Here is a 25,559-nt window from a genome sequence, read left to right on the forward strand (position 1 = left end):
AGAAACTGGTTAATGAACCAGAAGCAGAGAAGGGGGGGGGGGTTGCAAATTTCACAGTCCAGATTGTTGTATTATTCCCCTCAAAGTTTTTTCCCAGACAAGGATGGGTTTGTGTGGTTTCCCTATTGCTGCTGCAGCTGTCAATCAGCAACTAAATATTATTACAGTGTTATAATAATCTCTATATCAGGTTGTCTGAATTCCTAGCTTTCATCTTAAAAGTTAAGAATCTGGCCCTTTTCATTGTAAAAATGGGAAATAATATCTCCACAACAAAATGGGATAGACACTTTTTAAACAATAAAAGTTGGGAATTCAAAAAACCCACCAGACAGATGGCTATAATTCATTACTCTATAACAATAACTATGGATTTTTTTTTAAAAGCCATGTGTGGTAGAGGAATTGCTGCCATAAGAGAATGAAACAAAGAAAATGGCACTGATGTGGGCAGGCCCAGAAGGATCTGGACTTTTCCATCCATCCATCCGTCCGTCCGTCCATCCATCCATCCACACAAGTGCAATCCCCTATTTTTCTGAAATATTTCAGATCAACATCCTTTCACTTGTGAAAATGGCAGGGATAGGGTTGCCAGGCCCCCTCGATCTCCCAGCGGGAGATTGGGGCCTGGCTCTTACCTGAGGGGGGGGGGGGTGCGCACACGCGCTCCTGCAAGAGCGATGATGTCACTTAGTGACGTCACCATGCAACACGTTTAGGTGCGGATTGGGCCCGTTGTCGGCCCCTGCGGAGCGCAGGAACGCTCCCGCGCTCCACAGGGGCCCCGATCCAGGCCAAAACAGGCCTCATCCTGGCTGCTGCTGTGCGTAGGGGCACGCAGCACCACAGGGGGGCGCGCATTGAAGGTGTGCACCCCCCCGCTGGCCAGGTAGGTGGGGGCGGGGCGCTCCTGCAGGCGTGATGACGTCAGTGATGTCACCACGCAGCCCGTTTGGGCGTGGATCAGGCCTGTTTTGGCATGGATTGGGTCCGTTGTGGGCCCTTGCGGAGCACAGGAACGCTCCCACGCTCCACAGGGGCCCCGATCCAGGCCAAAACAGGCCTCATCCTGGCTGCTGCTGTGCGTGGGGGCGTGCAGCACCGCAGGGGGGCGCACATTGAAGGTGTGCACCCCCCCACTGGCCAGGTAGGTGGGGGCGGGGGTGGGGGGTGGGGGCGGGGGATCCCCCACCCCCACCAGGGGTCTGGCAGCCCTAGGCAGGGAGGAGACGAAAGCCTCCTTTCTCCCAGTCCCCACACTATAGTCCCAAGCTGAATCTCACCCCTGCAGGGTTTTAAATGGACATTCCTTGCAGCTGCAGTGTTGCTGTGGGAGGAAAGCAAGTTTTGTTTGGGGAACCTGGACCAGATTCAACAATAAAAACAAAAATCTCATGTAGTTTGGCCCTAAGACTGTAGATCTTAGGTGTGAGAGGCACTGGAAGGAAAGTTTTCTTCCTTATGTTCATGCTTGCTTAGTAAGGATTTGAGCTGGAACTAGTAGGTGGGCCATATTCATACAGTGTCTAGAATACATGCATCTTTTGACTACCCATAGCAACAGACTCAGTTATCAGTGACTTCTATTCTTTGGGCTGGCTTTACAACCATACTTATGACTGTTTAAATTTTTTTTCATTTATTTGCAAATTATTTGCATTTGAAGTCTCTGATATTCATTCTGTACATAATCTGAGACTTCAGGAGTGACTAACAAATTAATGTGCTCTTTACAAACTGCAATCTGACTGATAAACCATTTTGAATAATATATTCCTATTGTGCTGGAAAATGAGTATGTGAGAAGATGGGAAAGCCAGAGCTATTTGATTTGCATAAAATACTTCTTTAACAGTCATTGATTTTGTTGCAGTTATGGAGATCTGGAAATCAACCTGCATACCCAAGGCTTTTTACACACATAATTGGCACTGGCGCTTTGCTTGTTCTAGCAGCTCTGAGCCTACTGAATTGCTCTCTACGGACTCAACTTACAGAACACTGTGACATGTCTAAGTATTCTTTGCTTTGTGCTCTTCCACTAACTCTGATGATTTTGTCATCAAATATTCCCTAGTTTGAAAGCATGGCAATATATCACAACAGCACAAAATGCTAGACAACTGAAATGCTGTTGCAATTACAAATAGCTGATTTAGCAGAAATAATTCCAATAATGTGGATTTTTCATATACAAGCAGCATCTTCGAATCATAACACTATCATTTTCAGGCTGAAGGACTCTCTTATAGCCTAATGTATGTTTAGCCAGAACAGGGACAGTCTGGGGCTCTGGGCAAAAGTCCAGGATGGGGCTCCAAAATCACTGCAATCTCTTCACTTCCCAACAGGCCAAAACAAGAGGCAACCCTTGCACCATGTGAGGGAGGCAGGAACTGCCACTGACTTGATGCTGGTTGCGCAAAGCCCTGATGGGATGGGCAATAGAGACTGCTGCCACCAAGCCAGTTGCCCAAACCCCAGACAAGCTTGGTACAAATGACCACTGTCACAGATCCAGCTGCCTGACCATAGATGGGGCAAGTACAAGCAAGTTACGACATTCCCTCCTCCTCTTTCCATGTTTTTTGTCCTTAAACACAGAAATGGCACCAGAGGCATTTTTAAAATTCAAAACTAACTAGTTTATTTATTTTAGAGAGGAAAGGTCAGGTGAAATCAGGTGTTGGAAATTTCTGAGGTAATTCAACATAGAAATCTGAGGTAAAATCAATACATGCACAGACTTTAGTTCTTATGCTCTTCACACATACTGAAATTCTTAAGTTTAGAAGCTTTTGTTCCTATGTTTCCCCTAAACAGTCTAGTACACTTTCTTTTAGTATTCTTTTTCTCTTTTGGGTTTAAGAAGGCTGGTGTCCAATTTCTAGTTCCCCAAACCCCTTCTCTTCAAATAGTAATGCTTTCCTTCCATTTTTAACTGAATCTTACGGTATCCAAAAGGCAGTTTCCAAACACACCTGACCACGGATCTCTTCACTTTCCAGAGCTACCTCCCTGTTTGACTGGGTAGGGAAAGCCTCCTCAGAAGATCTATCCCCTTTCTTTGGCCTGAATGGGAGTCTGAATGGGACTCCTGAGAAATCCTTGCTACCACTGAGCCTCAATTCTCAATAATTTTAGGAAGTGTGTGGGGGGGTGTTCCTCCCGGTAATTAACACTCATGGAAAAACGTCAGTGTACAATTCTCAGCCAATAAAATAAAACAACAATGACCTGGCAGAGGCTGTAGGTGAGGGGTAAAACAAAAATCTTAATACCCAAACCTTGAACAACGGTCATTGTTATTGAAGTATATACTTTTGTCAACTTTTGTCTGCCAAGAAAACGTCATGATGCGACATCCCCCCATGGGTCAGTAATGACTCGGTGCTTGCACAGGGGACTACCTTTACCTACATCAGTAGTGACATTAACCTCAGCAAGGTAAGCATTAGGTCACACAACACTAACCTAAAAAGTAATCCAAAGCCCAAACAACAAATGTGGATCAAAACATGCATGTGGGTATGTGCAGGCTTTCATGTACACATTAGGGCTCCTCTAATTTCCTCTTCAAGTCTACCAATAGCCATGTAGGCCTCAGGAGCCTTTGTTCAGACTCAAGCTCCAACAATACATGACACCCCTCCCCCCTAAGTTCGGGACACCACATTGCAAATGAAATCTCTGAGGTATGACAGGGGATGGCGAGCCCTCTGAGACCTATGCAACCCATCTGTAATGGACGGTCCACTGACTGGTGGCCCAGCATTGGCAACAGGCTCTGCCCTGCTAGGAGAAGAGGAGGAGTCTCTTGAACTCGCTGGAGTCTCTGGACAGCTTAGTACCGCTGGAATATCTCCACTCTTCTCAGCTGCCACCACTGAATCAGCCCTTGCGTCAGCGGTGCAGGATGAATAGTCTCTGTCCAGGCCCTGAGCCTGCTCTGGCCAACGCTGCCGTAGCTGGTCAATGTGCCTCTGGAGTGTTCTGCTGGTGGCATTGGCTACCTCATAGGAGATCGGCCCAGTCACCCTGAGCACTGATGCCAGAACCCGGATTGGCCCTTCATCATAGTTCTTGGCGTAAACTAAGTCACCCTGCTGGAACCGCCTGGGCGGCCCTGAAACCTCCGGCTCCTGCTGGGCATCCGGACCTAAGTCTGGATGGAGCTGATCGAGCAGTGTGGTAAGCCATCGTCCCATCAAGAGTTCAGCTGGGCTCCATCCTGTAGTGGAGTGCAGGGTGATGTGCTGCCACAACAAGAAATTGTCCAATCACTGGCTCAAATCCCCCTGGCCTAATCTATGAAGGGAGTCTTTGGTGGACCTCACCATTCTTTCCACCTGTCCATTAGTTGATGGATAGAAAGGCACGGATGTGATGTGTTGGATGGCATTATTCTCATGGAACCTCTGGAATTTCTTGGAAGTGAACTGTGCGCTGTTGTCCAAGACGATGGTCTCTGGCAGTTTGTGGGTCACAAACAGGTGCCTTAAAGAGCAGATGACTACTGCGGACATCATGGCCAACACGGGAATCACTTCCAGCCACTTTGAAAATGAGTCCACCATGATGAGGAATACGTACTCTTGAAAAGGCCTGGCGAAGTGAATTGGGAGCTGCAACCACGATGTGCGTGTTGTCTCCCAAGGGTGTACAGGGGCTTGTGGCATGTCGAGGTGAGACTCCTGGCAGGGCTAACAGGTCCAGACCCATCTTTTCACCCCTTGGTGAACTATATACAAAGTAACTATTTACATCACAGTGATTGGATTATAAAGCAACAGTTATGATTGGCCATTACCAGTGCAAAAATACCCAATAGCAATATAGGCCTCAGGAGCCTTCGTTCAGACTCAAGCTCCAGCAATACATAACAGCTACTGCATTGCAAACACTCTCTGTAACCTGCATTTAATAAACTTATCTATATTTTCTTTGCCTGTGTCAAGAGCTACTTGCTGTATGTGTGCACACCCTCAGGATGAACCCAGAGGCTGAAAACACTCAAACAAAAAGGAACAGAGGCCTATCAGTCTCCTAGGGATCTTGCAATGGGAGTGGAGGGTCTCTGGTCTTGACAAACATGGAACAAATAAGTGTTCACTTTCTCTGGCACTTTCTTGACATTACTTCTGCAGATTCTCTCTTCTCATGCAAGTCATTTCCACTTAAATTTCTAGCACAGAAGACATTTCACAGCATGATAAACATGGTGCCTTTATATGTTTCCTGAACAATGACTGCTTTTTCTGCAGCACAACTCTTTTACTGACACTTAGCAGTGTGGAAGAAACTGCAAAATGTCCCTAAACATTTGTATAATTCAGTTGCATGTTGTTGACAACTTAACCTTCATTTACCATTCTCTCTTTCCTGTATTAGGATTTTAGTCCAGTGGCACTTTAGAGATGAACAAGATTTCAGAGTGTACGCTTTCAAGAGTTACAGCAACCTTCTTCAAATATGAATAGTCTCAAAGTTGCCACTGGACTCCAGTATTGCTGTTCTACTGCAGACCAACATGGCTGAACACCTAAAATTGTCTCCTTCCTATGGCATTTGTTGACATTCACACAGCTGGGCAGTTTTTCTTTTTTTCTATAAATGATCTTGGTTGAAGAAAAAAACAGCAAGCTACCACACTGGAAACAGAAATTTGATTAACAAAGCATGAACATTCTTTTAAAAGTGCAGGAATAGAAATGTATGCATGCACCTTAGTGAAACCAGCTGTATAAGAGAAATAGGATTCAGGGACAATAGGCTGAACTAGCTACCAGTTAGCATTATTTGACATTCAGTATATAAAAGTTCTGCTTTGTCCGGAGACACAAGAACTGAAAAATAACCATTTGCAGCCTGAAATTCAGAAGGAGCAACTGCTACACTCCCATTCCTAAATGACACCTCGGAGAACACTTACTGCAGCAGGTGAAGTAGATTGTTGCTTGTAAAAGCTGAGACTACACAGAGCAGCCACTCCATAATTCTTCCAGAATAATGCAACAAGCCCTATACAGATATACAAAGTATGATCAAAAGAGATAACCAGCAGTAGCTGGTTCTTCCCAGTTCTTTGCTTGGAGGGCTCATCTGCACAACAGTATAGGAAGCATGAGTGGACAAGATTTATGCCAGGAGATCAGTTTTGCGGGCTGGACTAAAATTTATCACTGGATAGCTCCAAAGATAATAAAATCTTTTAATAGGGCCTATCTTCCAATGAAGTGCCACCTATATTTTAACACTGTGTTCAGAGAAATAGATGTGCATCTCAGTGGGTTTTAAAGATTCCTCACTGTGCATATGAAGCCTTTGTATATTCACATTATACTGTTCTTCCCATCTACATATTCATATCCCCATATTCCTATCACATGGACTGGACTCATGATTCTTCTGATCTGCTACACATTATTTATATGCATGTATCACCTATTGGACATAATTGTCACAATGCAAAGGATACTGCAAGAGAAGGTTATTGGGGGAGCAATGAGCCCCACACTTGAAACTATATGTGTATTGATGCTTGGTAGATTTGTTCCACTCATACATCCCCTAACATTTGACTGGCACAATCAGCTCCATTCGCTCTCACCAGATGCTTGGAGCAGATTGAATCTGGGAAAGTTGGAGTTCAGGATACATGCATGACCATTGGCATAAAGATCACACATAGGGTTGACTTGAACATATGAATGACCAGCCACAGATAGAAAAATGTTGATATTCAATCATCTCTAGCACAATACTTTTCAATAATATCTGTTCATGCATTCTGCAGAGTCAACAAGCATAATTAGGTAATGAACATGTATATATGTAATTACTAAGAAATGAACATGTACGTACATACTCACACATAAAATTTCATAGGTGAATTAGCCCATGATCAATATACAATTATAAAAATGCGTTAAAATAATGTATATACATTTTGAAAGAAGAATAGAAAGAATACTCTCTAATTATGGTTATGGTATGATTAGTTTGCTATGATTTAAGAGTATTGGAATTTCCAATACAGCAAATGCTGGATGTTCCAGAGCCAATCTTAATCTCCTCCAGTCCTTCACATGCTATGCAAGGTCATTTGGTTTATGAAATAGAAAATGTATGCTAAAAATAAATGTTTTCCTTCTGGAATAGAATACAAACTGATAATCTGTGTGACATTTTTGACATCTGAGTAAGTGAGGCAGCAAATGCCATCTATTTTTAAGGAGAGGTAGTTAAGAAGTTTTTAAAAATAAATATTTGTTTTCAAATTTTCACAGGTTACTGGAGCATGAGAAATGAATTTCTTCTGGTATCATTGACACACTGATCTGGAAAAACAGTTGCTGTGTACCCATTTAAATCAATCTGCCTTTCAGCTTTACTCCTTTATATTTATAAAGCAGTTAAAATTATTATTTGACAAGAAGAAGAAGAAAAATCTATCGGTAAGTTCACTTCTAACCAAGGCTATATTGTAGTTTAACTGCAACCACTAAAACTGCCCAATATGCAAGATAATTGAATCATGGCCAAACCTAGACCAATTCCCTCCAATCTGCCCTTAGTTGGTACGAAGTTGTGTACATTCTAAGGAACTGCAGCCCCTCCAAAGGTAATGAGGGGATGTGGTCAGAAAGCAAAGACTTTCAAGTAAATATACATTTCATTTATATGGTGATCTAAGAAGTTATGATGACCACCATAGAGACCCAGATCTTGACCAGAAATCATACGAGACTAGCAGCAGGCAAAGAGCAGCACCTGTTGGACAGTGTTCAGTACATTATGACTGTAACCATAGACTGTTACATGGTTATCTGTGGACACTAGCTTGCTGATTGTGACGGCACCTGAGATTAGTTTTTTCTCTGTTGTGGGGGTTCTCTCTACTTGGAGCAGAATGTATGAGGTACACACTATCCCAGCAGAAAAGGAAAGTGGTAGATATGGGAATGTGTTTTATCAAAGATGGCCAGTGTTGATGATGCAAGGCCCTCTTCTTCCTCCACCTTCCTCAAATACTATGCAATATCAGATTGGTGAAACACAAATCTGTCCACCTGATTGTGCTGTTGCCAGAAGAGGGAATTGATCTGGCTTGCATAATGGTTGGAGCAAAATGACGTGGTGTCCCTATCCCAGCTAACTCCTCCAGGTTATGCAGTCCTCCACCAACTCTCACAGTTGGCAGGGGAGGTAGTGTTGCTATTGTACTCAGTGAGACTTTCAGCTTCCGCAGACTCCAAATACAAACTATAGCAGACATTGACTGTATGCTCCTTACTTTGGGAACTAAGGATAGATTTGGCATTCTGCTAGTCTACTAGTCTCCTAACTCCCCAACAAGCATCCTTTTTGAGCTGGCAGATATGCTTTCGAACATGGTGCTGGAAACACCTAGACTGATAGTTCTGGATGACTTCAACAGCCATTCTGAATGCTCGACATCCAGGCTGGTCCAGGATTTCATAGCTTCCTTGGTGACCCAAGGCCTTTCCTAAATAGCGATGGGCTTCATGCATGAAAAGGGCCACACCTTGGACTTGATTTTTTTGCTCTGAACCTTTGAGGGAGTTGGAGATTCAGCCTGAACCATAGACTGACCACTACCTGGTGAAGTCAAGGATGAATATGGCCCTGATATCCCTCAAAATAAGGGGCCTAGCTAAACTTTTGGTCCACTCTCAAAAGTTCATAGATCCTTCTGGATCCCTAAATGCACTGGGTGATTGTAGAATTCCAGACTCAGGCCCTATTGAGGCTGTGGTGGAAGCATGGAATTTGAAGTCCCTTGAATCTATTGACAAGATTGCTTCTTGCAAGCCCCTTCCTTCCTTGCATTGGAAACCAGCCCTGTGGTTCATGACAGAGCTGGGTGATCTAAAGAGGATGAGAAGACATATGGAAAGACACTAGCAGAAAACTCATGCTAAATCTGATAAAGCATGCTACAGAGCCCATGGGAAAACTTATGAGGCAGTGGTTTTAGCAGCAAAGAAATGTTACTTTTCTGCAACCATTGCATTGGTTAAATTGGCTAAATCACATCCATCCCAACTGTTTAAGGTATCTTGACACCTTCTGACCTCTAAATCTGAACCTTTGCTAGGTCAAGAACAGACAATTAACTATGTCACATTTGCAGTCTTTTGCTAATAAAATAGCTCAAATACCATCTGATCTGGATGTCACCTGTAATATAGGGAAGCCAGAAGTAATACTTAACATGTTGTCCAGTCCATTTCTTGATCATTTTGACCCAGTTACAGTGACAGATACTGACAGAATTCTAGCATTTGTGAAGGCCACTACTTGTACCCTAGATCTTTGTCAATCCTGGCTGCTGAAATCTTGTAAAGACCACATAAAGAAGCCCTTGATATCTATCATAAATCAGTCACTAACTCAAGGCACCTTCCCTCTGCCTCTCAAAGATGCAGTCATCTGCCCACTACTTAAAAAAAAAAAATCTTAAACAAAAATGATGTAGCCAATGATTGCCCAGTCTCTAATCTACCCTTTCTGGGCAAAGTGGTTGAGAGAGCAATAGCTGACCAACTCCACGATGTCTTAGACAACTTTGGTGCTCTGGACCCTTTTCAGTCTGGTTTTAGGCCACGCTAGGGATGGAGATGGCTCTGGTGGCTCTAGTTGATGACCTCCACCTGAATGACTTCCACCTGAATAAAGGACATGCTCCATTTTTGCTCCTCCTAGATCTATCTGCAGCCTTCAACACAGTAGACCATGCCATCCTGCTGAAGCATTTGGGGCAGAAGTAGGTATCAGGAGATGTGCCTTGGACTGGTTTAAAATTGTTCCTCAAAAGGTTGCTATTGGAGACAAGCTATTTTCAGTGTGGGAATTACCTTGTGGAGTTCCACAAGGTGCAATCTTAACCCCAATGCATTTAACTTCTATGTAAAGCATTTAGGAGAAATCATTTGTAGCTATGGAACTGGATGTCGTTAATATGCAGATAATACCCAGCTCTATATCTTGTTCTCCCATCCCCTGGAAATGCTGTAGAGGTACTGACTCGCTGCTTGACAGCTGAAAGCTGAAAGCAAACAAATTGAAATTGAACCTGAACAAGACAGAAGTGATGCTGGTTGGAAAAATAGAGATCTTGAAGGGCATTGTGCTTCCAACCATTGATGGGGTTCAGTTGACCCTGGCTGACTCAGTTAAGAGCCTAGGGGTTATACTACACACAACATTGCTGCTAGAGAAGCTAGTAAATGCAGCTGCTAAAAAAGGCCTTCTCACAACTCAGACTAACCTGGAAGACAGCCCCCTACCTTGACATGGATGATCTCGCCATCTGGATTAATGGCAAAGAAACATCAAAGCTAGACTACTGCAATGCACTCGACACAGGTCTCCTCTCAAAGTTGACTTGGAGACACCAGCTGTGCAGAATGCTGCAGCTCATTTATTCTCAGGAGCTAATAATAATACTAACAACATTTGATGTATGTCCCGCCCTTCAGGACAACTTAACTCCCACTAAGAGTGGTTTACAAAGAATGTTAATATTATCCCCACAACAAACACCCTGTGAGGTGGGTGGGGCTGAGAGAGCTCCTAGAAGCTGTGACTGACCCAAGGTCTCCCAGCTGGCTTCAAGTGGAGGAGTTGGGAATCAAACCTGGTTCTCCAGATTAGAGTCCTGCACTCTCAACCACTACACCAAACCACTACACCAGACAGAGCTTGCATATCACTCTCATTCTGCCAACATTCCACTGGATTCCCATCAGTTGCTGGGTTCAATTCAAGGTCATGAGTATCACATTCAAAGCCTTTCATAGCCTGGGCTCCTCATATCTGTGTGACTGCCTCTCCCCCATGCTCCGCCACAGCAACTTTGCTTTTCTGAACAAGGCCTTGTGTAGATACCACCCTGCAGTTGGGCAAAATCAACAGTTGCCCACACACGTGTTTTTTCTGTGCTATCCACAACCTTATGGGATGGCCTGCCTGAGGATGTCAGGAAAGCTTCCCCTCTCCTGGCTTCCCACAAATTATGCAAAACTGAATTATTCAGGAGGGCTTTCTATCCAAATTATAGGGCTGTGTCATAAGAAATAGCCCAGAGAGGTGCATTGGTAGGGGCAGGGACTACACACTATTGAGTACTGGCAGACGTGAACCTACTAGGGAGTTTCTGCATTGATAAACATGCCATGTAATTTAGTTATGCTTGGTTTCAGAAATATTTCATCTATTTGCTTGGCTTTATGGTTGTTTTTCAATTTTTTTTCTGCTTCAATACTCTATTGTATCTGTTTCACTGAATGTCCTAACTGCTATTTATTATTGTACCCTGATCAGTTAATGTCTTAGCTTTCGATTATATTGTATTTTCTCTTGCACTGTGTAATTTGCCTTGGATCTTAGTGAGAAAGACAGACTCTTATTATGAATAAAAACAACAACAACAACAATCATTTTAATGCACTTAAGTAAACCACTAATGAAATGTCAAGGCAGAATCAGAATTATAACAAAATTATTCCTGCCAATAAAAGAAGCCATGTCGTCCCGTTTGCAAGATCTGAGCAAGGCTGTTGAGGATAGGATGCTTTAAAAGTCTTTCATTCATAGGGTCAACATAGGACAGAGGCAACTTGACAGCATATAACACACACATATTCTCACCAAAAAGTTTGATGTGTTCAAAGTACCCCATGACATGGCAAATAAAATAGCGATAAAATGATTAATAGTCTGTATTAACAGAAGTGATAATCCACTCAATGGTTTTTCATGCAAAGGGGTTCATGAAGATTTTGTATATAAATTGATGTGTTCTTTTTTCTAAATTCATTTGAAAGACGCTCTTTCTGAAAAGGAAACAAACTAACACTATACAGTTTTAGTGACTGATAAGCATGGATCAGAGTGCTCCCAAAGTGCATAACTTTTCAAGTGACAGAAGTAGCTGAGCTATTGAAAAACAAGTAGCCAATGATTGAAAAGCTTCCTTTTAAAAAGTGGAGCATATCAATGCAAGCATTTCTGTAGCTGCCTCTGATAAAAACAGCATGATTAATGGCAGAATGCAGAGTGAAATCATGCGTGCAAGGAAGAATGATACACAGATTACAAATAATAAATCAAAAGAGCCTGCTTTTGAAGAGCTGCCACATACAGTGAATCCAGGGATGCCCATATATCCATTAATGGATTTCTGCATGACAACACAATGCTATTGAAACTACATTGCACATTTTTAGACCTGGCTGTTCATCTTCATTTTGGCAAAACTGGAGACGTTCACTTGGCCAGCTCTGTTTAGGTATTGTTTCTGACATACTAATTTTTCATACAACAACAGACCCCTTGGAGTAGTATACATAAAATGGCCACAGCCTGGAGGCAGCTTTAAATTTCTCCACTTGGCAGTTGCTCTTTGCTGTGATCAGAGAATTTTCTTCATGTGGCTATAAATTCTCAGAAAATAAAGGAGGATCATACACACATTTGCTCTCCTACCACGTTATTTAGCCTACATAATCCAGATCACAATATTCTATCATTGGAGAACAGCTGCACTGTAGTAATATCCTTGCAAACAGGGAACATTCCAGGTTTTGGGGGTCATGGTAAGGAGCCTTCTATGAGTCCTTTGTGTTCCTTTTCCTCATGGGCTTTCTATGGCAGCAATGGGGTAAGGAAAGGCAGGCAGCATTTCCAGGTCCCCGTGGGACAAACTGGGGGCTATGGGGACAGCGAGTACTTACCCTCTTTGAGCGTGTGAAGTGTGTGTGTGTACTACTACACAAAGTGCATGTGTGCTCCCATGCTTCCCCATCATGCTAGAAAATGACTTCATTTTTCAGCTCAGTGCAGAAGTGCTGGATTGTACCTCCCCCATGCAGGTGCCTCCCTCTTCCAGCCAGGTGAGTGGGGGGGAGCAGAGGGGTCAGGGGCTGGAAGAGGCTGGCAACCCTAGAAGGAGGGGATATTATTTCTCCTCCTGCTGCTGACAAGGAACAGAAACCTGCCATCCATTATAATAGAAGTGATTTCTAGCTGAGGGATGGGACTAAATGTTGCAAGGTTGGAAGTTCAATTAACATATGCTTTTTTTAAATTTAATTTCTCCCTTGTGAAAAATTAATTGTCTTTACTTTAGTGCTGTTTTGTTTCCTTGCACAAAACTGTTTCCATAAAAACGGCATGTATTTTTTTAACACTAATTGATTTGTGAAAAGTTGCGGCCGGAGAAAGATAAAGTAAAAAGAATACCAAATGGACAATTATAAGATTGAAATATAAGACTGAGAAGGGGGAGAAAAAAAGACAATGCCCATGAGTGACCAACAGGGAAAACAGGAGTGGAAGAAATGCTGACATTTGTGTATTAGCATAAACCATGGAATAAAATGGCATTTCAGACAGAATGCTCTGAAATCTATTCAGGCAACATTTGTGTTTTCATTGTTTCCTGGTAAAAGCATCACCATTCAGACTTGATTCACCTGTATCTGGATCCAAACTTCAAGTAATATAAACTGTAGGGTTGTTAAGAGAATCCTCTTAATTCCTCTCTTTTCTTCTTTTTAGGAATTTAGAGTCAGTTTCTAATCAATTCCATTTTGATCACAGAGAAATTTGAAGAGAGGTGGGGCAGCAAGGGAAGTTCTGCAGATTTCAGAATTTCACTCTGTAGATGCTCAGAGGAAGGTAATGTCTTCCCAAGCCTGCCTATCTTCCTTCCAGAGCACCAGCCTGTGGTGCTTAATGTAAAACAAATGTGAGGGCTGACATTAGAAAAGGGCTCCTTGAGTTCTCTTTGAAGAGAAATGAAAGAGAAATCTTGTTCTTGAAAGAGAAATAAGAGAATAAGGGAAATCAATGGCTATATCTAAAAAAGTGAATTTCAGAAAAAGAAGTTTCCCACACCATAACAATCCTAATAAACTGCTATCTTACTACATTTCTCCTCAAATTCCATTTTAGGAAATCCGTTGTTCTAAAAAATCCTTTAAAGGTGTCCATCACAGCACCTGCAGAAATCTAACATAACACTTTCAGCTTGGGGGAGTAGAAATTAGAGATACTTGGGCCGTCGTCACACGGGCATCTGTTCCGTTAAATTTACAGCATATAACGTCATCGCTGATATCGGCACAGTAACGTTTCTTTGGGTCACCTCGCGTTTCTTCGCGCTCCCAGCTGTCCATACCTAAGCGCTCTGTTCCATTCTCTCTAATGGGCGCAGAAGCAGCTCCTCCCCCTTTTAAAAAAATATTTTTGGCGTTTAATTCCACTATAACAGAATAACATTAGCTTCCTAATCTACTGCTGTTTCCTGAATAATCTGAAATCCGTGTGCACAACTGAAGTTGTTGTCAGCTGGATGAGGCTGCAGTCTTCCACGCCTAAGATCCTCTCGGTAACGCAAAACTGAAAGCGGAAGTCGGATAGAACGGTTGCGAAGTTTAAAATTTTCCCGCGCAAAAAAAATAAAGGCATTATATCGCTATAACATCGTAATTTAAAAAAAAATGGAAAATGACTGAACACGGCCATTTTTAGCGAGGTGTGGTTTTGGGTTAAAATAAAAATTTCTCTAATGGCAATTCAGTCATTTTTACTTGTTTTATTCAGCAGAAAATTTTCATTGTGTGATGTCGTTATAGCGATATAAGGACAATATTACAAAAAAAGGGGAGTCGCGGGAGAAATGGATTCTGGGATTGAGGAGAGAAAAAAAAGGTGTGCCTATGGCATGGAGAGGCGAAAAACATCGATGTGAGGCATTCACACTGAGGCACCAAATATCGCGACTATCAAGCACAAAGCAGAAGAGAGAAAATCGCATCAGTGTTGGAATAAGGTGGGTGTTTGCTGGGAAATTGCGCCATTTTCGTGCTAAATAGAAGCCTGTGTGACGACGGCCTTGTTTTGTTTTATGTCCAGTGAACAATAGTTTTAGAATATATCATAAAGAGGAAACCAAATAAGAAAAACGTTTGTAGTGAAGTTTTTAAAAGACACTTTCCCGTCCCCCACAGTCCCCAAAACACACTTGCAGATTTAGGTGCTAGAAACATCTATATTTTTATTGGCACAAGTAATATAACTACTAAAACATTTTTTCCAGCATTTCAAAATTCATGATACACAACAATGTTGCAATATCAGTCTCTCTTATGAAACAGACACTACCCTGTCAGCAGTATGTTGATGGAACTGACAGATAATAATTGCCATCAATAGACACAAATTAAATGTGCATCACAACCTGTATATAACTAGGACACAGGCACCACTTACACTAAATAGTTGCAGCTGGAGAGTGAGTAGAAGGTAAAAAAAAGAGAGGTGTTAGTAGTCAGACCTTCCCTCATGATGTTAAGTAGGCTTATGAATATGGCAATATCATAAGCCCCTCTCTGTATGTGTTTTAAACACAGAAATGCTACCTAAGTGAGGCAGAAAACTGGAGCCAGATCCCAGCCAGAAGACGGAAAATTACTAGCATATGAAGTGTCAGGTGAGACCAGCTTTCAACCCCTACGTCCCGGAGACGTGCAAAGATCCTAAGACAATAGCGTCTTCCAGGAGTTCCTGAATTCATCACCTTAACACACCCGACTGATCTTCCCTTATCTACTCTTCTATTTTGGGGTGATTCAGGGCTCTGATAATCCTACCCACCCATCCATCATGGGTTATCAATCATCATTGATAACTTTAATTTCACCAGGGAAGGCTTTATCAAACCTTCCCAGTTTTATTGTCTCAGCCTGGAGACAGCTTTCCAGGTTATTGTCTCTCCTCAGAGACAGCCTTGTATGTCTTACCCCAGAGACGACCATCAAGTTATTGTTTTGGGGGCAGAAGATGTAATCTTGCCACAGTGTATGTTCCACAGTATGACTGGGCTGCCTTTCCACCATAGTTGCATGCATGCTCTTGGAGCCAGCATACACCCACAGCTGAGCTCTTCCTACATTGATGCATTGGTCGCTCAATGCTCTCTCTTCCAGATGCCTTCTTCTGGATGGTAACTATCATCCAATCCCTCAACTCTATCCAATTTTCCCCATTGCTTTCTAGTTAGCTGTGTGTGAGAGTGCTGTCTGTTTTTGTGTGCAATTGACCTTTATTATTTTCAATAAAATCCCCTTTTGATTGAACATCTGCTTTGTTATTGAAAGAGTTTTTGAGAAGGACAATCCTAGTATACATAGGTGGTGATCTTGCTAAGTTACCTGCCTCTTCTTGCATGCTAATTCCCCCAACTCACAAGGAGACCCCCTATTTGGATAACGGAGGCACACGTTAGTGCTTCTGTCCTGTGGAAGTATGAATATCTATTTAGTTTTATTTGTCCCCCTCTCCTGAGACTGATCCCTGATTAAACCAACTGTTACAGCAAGAACATTTGTTTAGCACTGATACTTACCACAGACATAAGGAAATATGGCAAGTTAAAAGAAATGATAAACTCTAGTGTAACAATATTTTTGTTTTTGAAACCATGTCTTTGGACCTTTAATTCAGCTCCTTCTTATGTTACTTTAAACTTTTACTTCAGGAGCAGCCTGGTCACAACCAACACTTTTTATTTCCACTCACCCAGGCAGTTTGGTGTAGTCATTAAGAACAGCAGGACTCTTATCAGGAGAAACAGGTCTGATTCCCCACTTCTCAGCTTGATGCCACCTGGGTGACCTTGGGTCAGTCACAGTTCTCTCAGAGCTCTCTCAGCCCCACCCACCGCACAGGGTGGGGATAATAATGACTCTGAAAGCCTCTCTATATGAGACATCTGACACATGAAGAACACAAGTCGGGAGATGCAATGGTAGCTGGGAAGAGTAATTTAAAAAGACAAAGCCAGTGGCAGGGCAAAGGCTTTGCTATACACTGGAGCTGTGTGAGAGGGTGTGAAATGCCAGAAGGGAAACTTCAGCCCATTATAACTTCTCCAGAGCTAAACCAAGCTCTGTAAAGCAGCTCCAACCCATTTCCATTCCTTGCTGTCCTCTGGTTGTGATCCCACTTTTAGACTGGAGAGATGAAATTGACAGAGCTTTCCGGAAAGTGAAGATGAAATTAACAAACCTTCTGAAGAGCAACCTGAATTAATTCTGTCTTTTAAAACTATACTTCCTGGCTTACATTGTGTCTCCATACACTTGACAAACACACGCTGAGGCGTCTCGTGTGGAGAAACTCTCACTTGTTAAATGGAATAGGCATTAAATGCAAGGATTACCTACTGCTGCATCCAGACAGAGGCAGGTAAAAAGTTAAAACTACTGCCTAAAAGGAGGATGATTGGCATGTTGCTCCCCCTTCTCTGTGACTGGCCAGCAAGAAAGTAACAAATTGGAGCTAACAAGATGGTCAAGAGGGAGTCAATGCTTGGAAGCCCAAGGTGGTATTATTATTATTATTATTATTATTATTATTATTATTATTATTATTATTATTATTATTATATCTCTAGAACACTTCTATTTTCTGTTTTTGTGACTAATTTATTGCTGCCTCCTTGACTGCCTTAAAAGGATTTTGCTGACACCAAAAAGCTTTCACCTTAGACCTCCTTGGTTTAACTGGTAACAAAGGAAAGCTTGATGTATTGTCGAAGGCTTTCACGGCCGGAGAACGATGGTTGTTGGGGGTTTTCCGGGCTGTATTGCCGTGGTCTTGGCATTGTAGTTCCTGACGTTTCGCTAGCAGCTGTGGCTGGCATCTTCAGAGGTGTAGCACCAAAAGACAGAGATCTCTCAGTGTCACAGTGTGGAAAAGATGTAGGTCATTTGTATCTACTCAGGAGGGGTGGGGTTGAGCTGAGTCATTCTGTAAGAGTTTCCCAGGGTGTGGAATGCTAATGGCAGGAGGCTTCACTGTCTCCTGAGGAGGTTCTTTTGCATATGGATTGGTGCTTGATGTGCTAATCCTCTCTGCAGGGCTATTGTCGGGTGTGGAGTGTTTTGTTGGCCTGGTGTTTTTCAGAACTGGAGCCCATGCTCTGTTCATTCTTAAGGTTTCTTCTTTCCTGTTGAAGTTTTGCTTATGCTTGTGAATTTCAATGGCTTCCCTGTGCAGTCTGACAAAGTAGTTGGAAGTGTTGTCCAGTATTTTGGTGTCCTGGAATAAGATACTGTGCCCTGTTTGAGTTAGGCTATGTTCAGCCACTGCTGATTTTTCAGGCTGTCCAAGTCTGCAGTGTCTTTCATGTTCTTTTATTCTTGTCTGGATGCTACGCTTTGTGGTCCCGATGTAAACTTGTCCACAGCTGCAGGGTATACGGTATACTCCTGCAGAGGTGAGGGGGTCTCTGCTGTCTTTTGCTGATCGTAGCATCTGTTGTATTTTTCGGGTGGGTCTGAATACTGCTTGAAGGTTGTGCTTTTTCATAAGCTTTCCCATCTGATCAGTAATTCCTTTGATATATGGCAAAAACACTTTTCCTGTAGGTGACTGTTTTTCCTTGGTTGTTTGATTCATCCTGGGTTTGATTGCTCTTCGGATTTCATTTCTGGAGTAGCCATTTGCCTGAAGTGCGTGGTTTAGATGATTAATTTCCTCATTGAGAAAGCGCGGCTCACATATCCGTCTTGCACGATCCACTAATGTTTTCATTATGCCTCTTTTCTGTCGGGGGTGGTGATTGGAGTTTTTGTGTAAGTACCGATCAGTATGAGTTGGTTTCCTGTAGACCTTGTGACCTAACTGAAAGTTTGCTTTGCGGATGACCAAGGTATCCAGGAATGAGAGTTTTCCCTCACTTTCTTTCTCCATTGTGAATTGTATGTTCTGGTGGATGTTGTTGAGATGATTCAAAAACTCCATCAATTCTTCCTCCCCATGGCTCCAAATGATGAATGTATCATCCACAAACCGGAACCATACACTGGGTTTGTGGGGTGCTGATTCTAGAGCTGTTTTTTTCAAAATGTTCCATGTAGAAGTTTGCTATAACTGGGCTGAGTGGGCTCCCCATGGCCACCCCCCCCCCCATCCATCTGTTCAGAATTAGGAGCAAGTGTGTATTATGTGGGGAATGATGCTAGAAGACTATTCATCTTTATACTCAAGCTGTAATATAGGATCTGAATTCTGCAAGTTTGAATTCTGTCTATCCAACTTCATCCTTCCCATGACACTCCATCCTTTTATCAAACATTTCAGGAAAGGAGATAACTTTGGATAAAAGGCCAGGAAAAATCAACTCTGCTGCTGATACAGCCTTTCGCCATGCAGAATGCAAAAATAAAATAAAATTAAAACGCTGAGAAGCAGTTTGGAGATTGAATTGGGGTATTTTAACCATGCATGCAGAATTCTGTAGAGAAATTGATGCAGTATGAGGCCAGAACTGACAAAAAAGCCCAGTGAGGAAAAGCCAGGGCCAAGCTACAGTGATGCCTGACACAGGTTGGACACTTGTCAGCTTCCCTCAAGTTTTGATGGGAAATGTAGGCATCCTGGTCTTGCAGCTTGGCTCTCCATTTAATTGAAGTTTACAGAATGGCAGTTTATGGGAGGGAGAACATGCAGTTGGGAGGGGAGTGCAGGCATTGGGCTCTCGCTGGGTGCCCCCCTTCCCCTCCGCTGGGTGTGGGGGAGGGGTTTCTGTAAACTTCAATTAAATGGAGAGCCAAGCTGAAAGACCAGGATGCCTACATTTCCCATCAGAACTTGAGGTAAGCTGTCGAGTGTCCAACCTGTGTCAGGCATCACTTGTAGCTTGGCTCTGGGTTTCTCATCTGTCAGTCCAACAGTTCCCACCAGTCCACTTCATTGCACTAACCTCTAACAATCTCCTGGAACTGCTATTTGCCACATTGTAGGAAACATTAGATCAGCCTGTACATTTCCCTCAGTATGGTAAATAGCAGCTCTTGGAGTCATTTGAAGTTAGGATAAATAGCATGTGAGAAAGGGTTAAATTGTCGTCTCAAAGCTGCTCCTACTGTTAAGCAATAATGATCCATTATTGATTTCCCACAGATTTTTCTAGATTGGCCCTGATACTTGTGAGTCAGTGTGGTATTATGGTTAAGTGGCAGATTATACTCTCAGACACCACCTTGTCATGCAACTAATTTGGTCTCTCTCTCTCTTGTGAAATAGAACTTGTAAACAGGTAGCTACATCACTGGCATCTTATCTGTATATACTCTTTATCATATGCTACGTAATGACAATAGATCTTGTACAATTTCAATAGTAATAAATGTGTACAATTTAATTAAAAAAATCTGTTAAAAGGAGCTTTTGTTACTGTGCCACATGGGAAATTATTTCGTTTCAAGTATATGAGAGTGCAGCATACGTTTAGGAGTATCATCAGTGCAATGAAACATAAACACACCTGTTAATGTCTGATCCATCAAATTGGTTGCCATAAACGCCACAGATGGTGAAGAGATAGCTGCGAGCCTGGTGACTTGAGCTGGCATCAGAGAACTCATGCGCCTATCCATTCTAGAAGAAGCACCTGCAGGTAATCCATAAGGAATATATCATTGTTTATACTAAATAAGGTATAAATGCTGATTTGCAGAAACAAGACCTGTTAGCAGTTATACCCATTCTCCTTATTGAAAGGGAAGCTTATTCTGCCCCAGGATACGTTTTGCTCTATAATTAGGTTGCCCTCAGCAGAGTGTGTGTGTGTGTGTGTTTTTGGATCATAGGTACACTCTCAGACATGTGTCTGGGCCTTCCTCCTCCTGTGGTGAAGCGCTGGCCACTCAAGCCGCTGTTTTTACAGACATCCGCTTTCCCTCTTCCTCCCTGATTTTCTAGTTAGCCTGTATGTATGCTGTGTATGATTTTATGTGTGTTTGCCTTTACTGCTCCTTTAATAAAGCCATTCCTGTTGAGCATCTGCCTGGTTCAGTCAGAGAGTCTCTAAGGGCCAAGCTACACATGACGAATGACACTTGAACAACAAGTGGATTGAGTGGAGGGCAAGTGAACAGGGAGAAATACACTTGCCGTTCAAGTGTCATTCGTCATGTGTAGCTTGGCCCTAAGAGAACAATCTGGTATATGTCCCCTCTCACTGCTTCGAATGCCCCCACTCACAAGGAAACCCCCTCATTTAGGGTAAAAGACTGTTTCCAAAGGCTTCAGGCATCATCAGGTACTGTTGTGACTATTTTTTTAGCAAATGTTTTATAAAGGATCAAACTGTACACCATTTTTTTTTGCGACAACCCAATTTCCTGTTATGTTAGCATCCCACCACTATTTTTAGCCAGGTAAAAAGCAAGTCAGATAGTATTTGACATAAAAATGTTAATGATGATTGTCTGCACCAGAGGAGCACCTACTTGTGTATTGGAAAACTAGCCTGGTGGATTATCAAAGCACCCTTACTCTGCTGAAATGGTAACAACATCAATTCCTATGGGAAAAGGTAAAATGGGCATACAGCCTTGATGTTTGGTCACCCAGCTACCACAGACAGGGATATCATGGGTGAGGTGTGTGTATCAAAATGCTTCCTCCTTTTTCTGAAGTCAGCTTCAGGTCAGGAACTTATTTATTTATCTATCTATTCGATTTTTAGCCCTCCCTCCCCGCGAACAGGCTCAGGGTGCAGTACAATAAAATGCTGAATGAGCATTTAAAATATATAACATATATAAATAAGATTTAAAATACTAAAACATAAATGCATAAATACCTAAAACAACTTATCTGATGGCTCTCTCCTCCAATTTCCCCAATCTGAACATAACAGTCCAAGAGGAGTGGGTGGGGGCTATAGTTGATCATATTCTGGTGACAGCACTTATGGAGGGCAGATGACTTTGTCACCCCCCTAGTGGGAGACTGGTAGGGAGGCACCTAAGCAATCAGAATGTCAAAGACTGGCCTCAACTATATGTATGGTGTAACAACTCCATCTTACAGGCCCGCCAAAAGGACATAAGATCTTGGCAGGCCCAGGTGTCCTCTGACAAAGACTTCCACCAGGTTGGGGCCAGGACTGAAAAAGTCCTGGTCCTGGTCGAGACCAGCCAGACCTCCCTGGGGATGGGGACTACCAATAAGTTCTTATTTGCAGATCTTAATGCTCTCTGGAGTACATATGGGGAGAGACGGTCCCGCAGGTATGCTGGTCCTAGTCCGTTTAGGGCTTTAAAGGTTAAAACCAAAACCTTGAACCTAATCTGGAACTCTATGAGGAGCCAGTGCAGCTGCTGCAAGATGGGAGTAATATGTGTCCTGTATGGCGTGCTCATTAGAACACATGTAGCAGCATTCTGGACCCGCTGTAATTTCTGGATTAAACCCAAGGGAAGCCCTGCATACAGCGAATTACAGTAATCTATTCAAGAAGTGACCATTGCATGGATCACTGTAGTTAGGTCGTGGGTTGACAGATAGGGTGCAAGCTGCCTGGCCTGTTGAAGATGGGAAAATGCAGACTGGGCAACTGCCATGACCTGGCCCTCCATCGATAAGGAGGAATCCACTATCACTCCAAGACTCCGGGCAGATGAGATAGGCACTAATGGTGTCCCATCAAAGGTTGGGAGCCGGATTCACAAATCTGCCAATCCCTGGCCCAAGTACAGGACCTCCATCTTTACTGGGTTTAGCTTCAGCTGGCTCTGCTTTATCCATCCAGCCACAGCCTCCAAAGCTCTCACTACAACATCAGGGGCAGAGTCAGGCCAGCCACCCATCAACAGATACAACTGGGTGTCATCCGCATACTGGGGACAACCCAGTCTGAAACTTCGCACCAGCTGGGCAAGGGGGCACATACACAGGTTGAATAGCAAGGGGGAGAGTATTGCCCCTTGTGGAATGCCACACACCAAAGGCTGGCATGTGAATAAGCTCTCCCCAGGCACCACCCTCTGTCCCTAACCGTGGAGAAAAGAGACAAGCCACTGCAAGGCAATCCCTTGGATCCCCACCTTGTCAAGGCAGTGGGTCAACAGTTCATAGCTGACTGTATCGAATGTTGTTGAAAGGTCCAACAAAATCAGCAGCACTGACCCACCTTGGTCCAGATGTCTGCAAAGCTCATCCATGAGGGCGATCAGTACTGTCTCCATCCCGTGTCCTGGATGGAAGCAGGACTGGAATGGATCCATTTGTCTCTGTGGGTGAGCATAAATTAGCTCGCAGCCTTTGCAGGGGGTGGTGATGCTCCCAAGCGAGCCGTCAGGACAAACTAGTCTGATCATGGCACCACTTCAACGGCATCAAGGTCCACCTGTATCCCTAACCCAAAGATCAAATCTAGCGTGTGGCCTGCTTGATGCGTAGGAACTGATACAACTTGGGAGATTCCCAGTGCTGCCATGGATGACACCAGGTCTGAAGCCTGTGCAGAGTTAGCATCATCAACATGGACGTTGAAGTCACCCAGGACCAATAACCTGGGGTGCTCCAAGGCCCAACCTGCCGCCACCTCCAACAGGCCCAACAGGGTAGCTGCTGGTGTGCTAGGCGATTGGTACACCAGACAGATAGCCAAACTCTCCTCAGCATCCCACGTCAGGCCAACACAATCAATGCCAACAATCTTTGGTGCAGGGAGTTTCCTGAAGGAGAAGGATTCCCAAATGAGAATGCCCCCCCCCAACCATCCATCCAAGACTGGTGAAGGGCCGAGAACCTGGGGGGCAGTTCTTTCAAGGCGACTATTTCGCATCCCTTACCCAGGTCTCAGTCACGCATACCAGGTCCAACTTACTCTCCTTTGGTGGGAGGATTCCCACTGAGTGGGCCCACACTCCCACCCTTGATCGCTGGACCAGAGGGGGAACATCTGCTGCAAAAATGACATACAGTAATATGTGATGCCATGGGTTTTCACCTGGGTTTTTGTCAAGAGATGATGTCACACATTGCCTGACATCATTTCCACTTTTTGCTCCATTTCAAAGCTTCTGCTGATGTCAGACAACAGCATGACAGCCCTAGTTTCAGGGTTGTTGTGATGTATGCATCTGAATATTCTCTCCTCCCATCCAGGAAATGGTTACAGCTATTGTTGCACTACTGTAATAGTTCCTGGGTGGACAAGCCAGTCCAGTTGTGAAATTTTGCACAATATCTAGAAACCACAAGCAGAGCTTATTCTGGCATGGAGAAAAGTGAAACAGCAAACTTTACCTGCTCAGTTTTTGGATTCCATGAGCAAAGCCAGACAAAATGCTAGCATTCCTACTCTAACATACAGAAACATTTTTGTGGTCTCTACATGAAGAAAGTACTGTCTGAATAGCTTCTGAGAAAGAACAAGTTGGAAGAAGGGAAGCATTATCGGACAACATTTCTCTAGCACTTCTGAATGAAAGGAAACCAACAAAATCTGCTTCTTGTTCCCTTATTTCAACTGATACCCTGGGCCGTAGTCAGGATTCTTTATAGGCATTCACAGCCGGCATCTACTGGCCAATATTTATTGCTTTTTTCATTTAGCACATTTTAGAGTTGTCATTTTAATACATTTTTTTTTGTATTATCAATTACATTTTCAAAAGACAAGACTGGAATGTAGGCTGTAAAACAGTACTATATATAATCCCTAACAGCTGGTGGAGAATTGTTTTTAAAAGATGATAAATCATTTTAATACTTCTTAGCATTTTTAAGACTCAATTTTTTATGGTTGAAGAAGTAACAACAACAAAAAATTAAGCCCACAAAAGTGATAAAGATGTGCAGAGTTAGAAAAGAATGTGCTGATATACAGTTGGAAACTTATAGAACAAACCAGTAGGAGAAATATCAGAAAGTGGATGTTCTTGAAATTTCATAGACAATTCATATATAGGCTTGTCATGTAAAATCGTACAGGTCAGTTTATGTCCTTCCATGCAACGTGTGTGTAAAGTGTCATCAAATCACAGCCGATTTGTTGTGACCCCATAGGGTTTTCAAGACAAAAGACAAACAGAGGTGGCTTGCCATCGCCTACCTCTGTGGAGCCTCCCTGAACTTCCTTGGTGATCGCTCATCCAATTACTAACTAGGGTCAACCTTCCTTAGCTTCTGAGATCTAATGAGACTGGGCTAGCCTGAACCATCCAAGTTAGGGTTTCTGTGTCATATCTTGGCATATAATGTCATTGCAATTCTAGGCTCTTACAGAAGAAGGCAGGAAAAAAAAAGAGAACAAATAAAAATGAGAGATAATGTAGCAACACTGCTCCTATAGCAAGAGGCCTCAAAACACCCATTATAGCCACACATTAAAACACACACACAAAAAGTGACCAAACAACTGCAGGAGAGGGCCAGCCACCTCAGAGTTCATACATAGTCCATATAGCCTTGTGAAATAGTCGGCCCTGTGAAATAGTCACGGGTAGACCAGGGAGTTGTAAAAAGAGTGAGATAAAAATCATCAGCTCATGTGCTCTTGATTAGGTTGAAGAGTGGAACTTAGCAGATCAAAGGAACTGTTAGGGAACTGTGCAACTGATACTAATTGTAGTTTCAGAAAGGCAATTTAAATTACTTACAAGAAATGGGACAAAACGGTTAACCCCAACGACTCTTCTCTCCCCCCAGCCACTCTTCCT

General features: G+C 43.0%; 1 protein-coding gene across 1 annotated transcript in view; it reads right to left on the reverse strand.

The window, feature by feature from the left end:
- Positions 1 to 25,559, reverse strand: part of TCERG1L (transcription elongation regulator 1 like) — a 266,929-nt gene that overhangs the window by 65,822 nt on the left and 175,548 nt on the right. Inside the window, exon 5 of the mRNA XM_054983441.1 lies at positions 20,369 to 20,494. Coding sequence (XP_054839416.1) covers positions 20,369 to 20,494 — 126 coding nt within the window. The remainder of the gene's footprint in view (positions 1 to 20,368; positions 20,495 to 25,559) is intronic.

The sequence above is a fragment of the Eublepharis macularius genome, chromosome 6 (assembly GCF_028583425.1).
Source record: "Eublepharis macularius isolate TG4126 chromosome 6, MPM_Emac_v1.0, whole genome shotgun sequence".
In the NCBI taxonomy this organism is placed as follows: domain Eukaryota; kingdom Metazoa; phylum Chordata; class Lepidosauria; order Squamata; family Eublepharidae; genus Eublepharis; species Eublepharis macularius.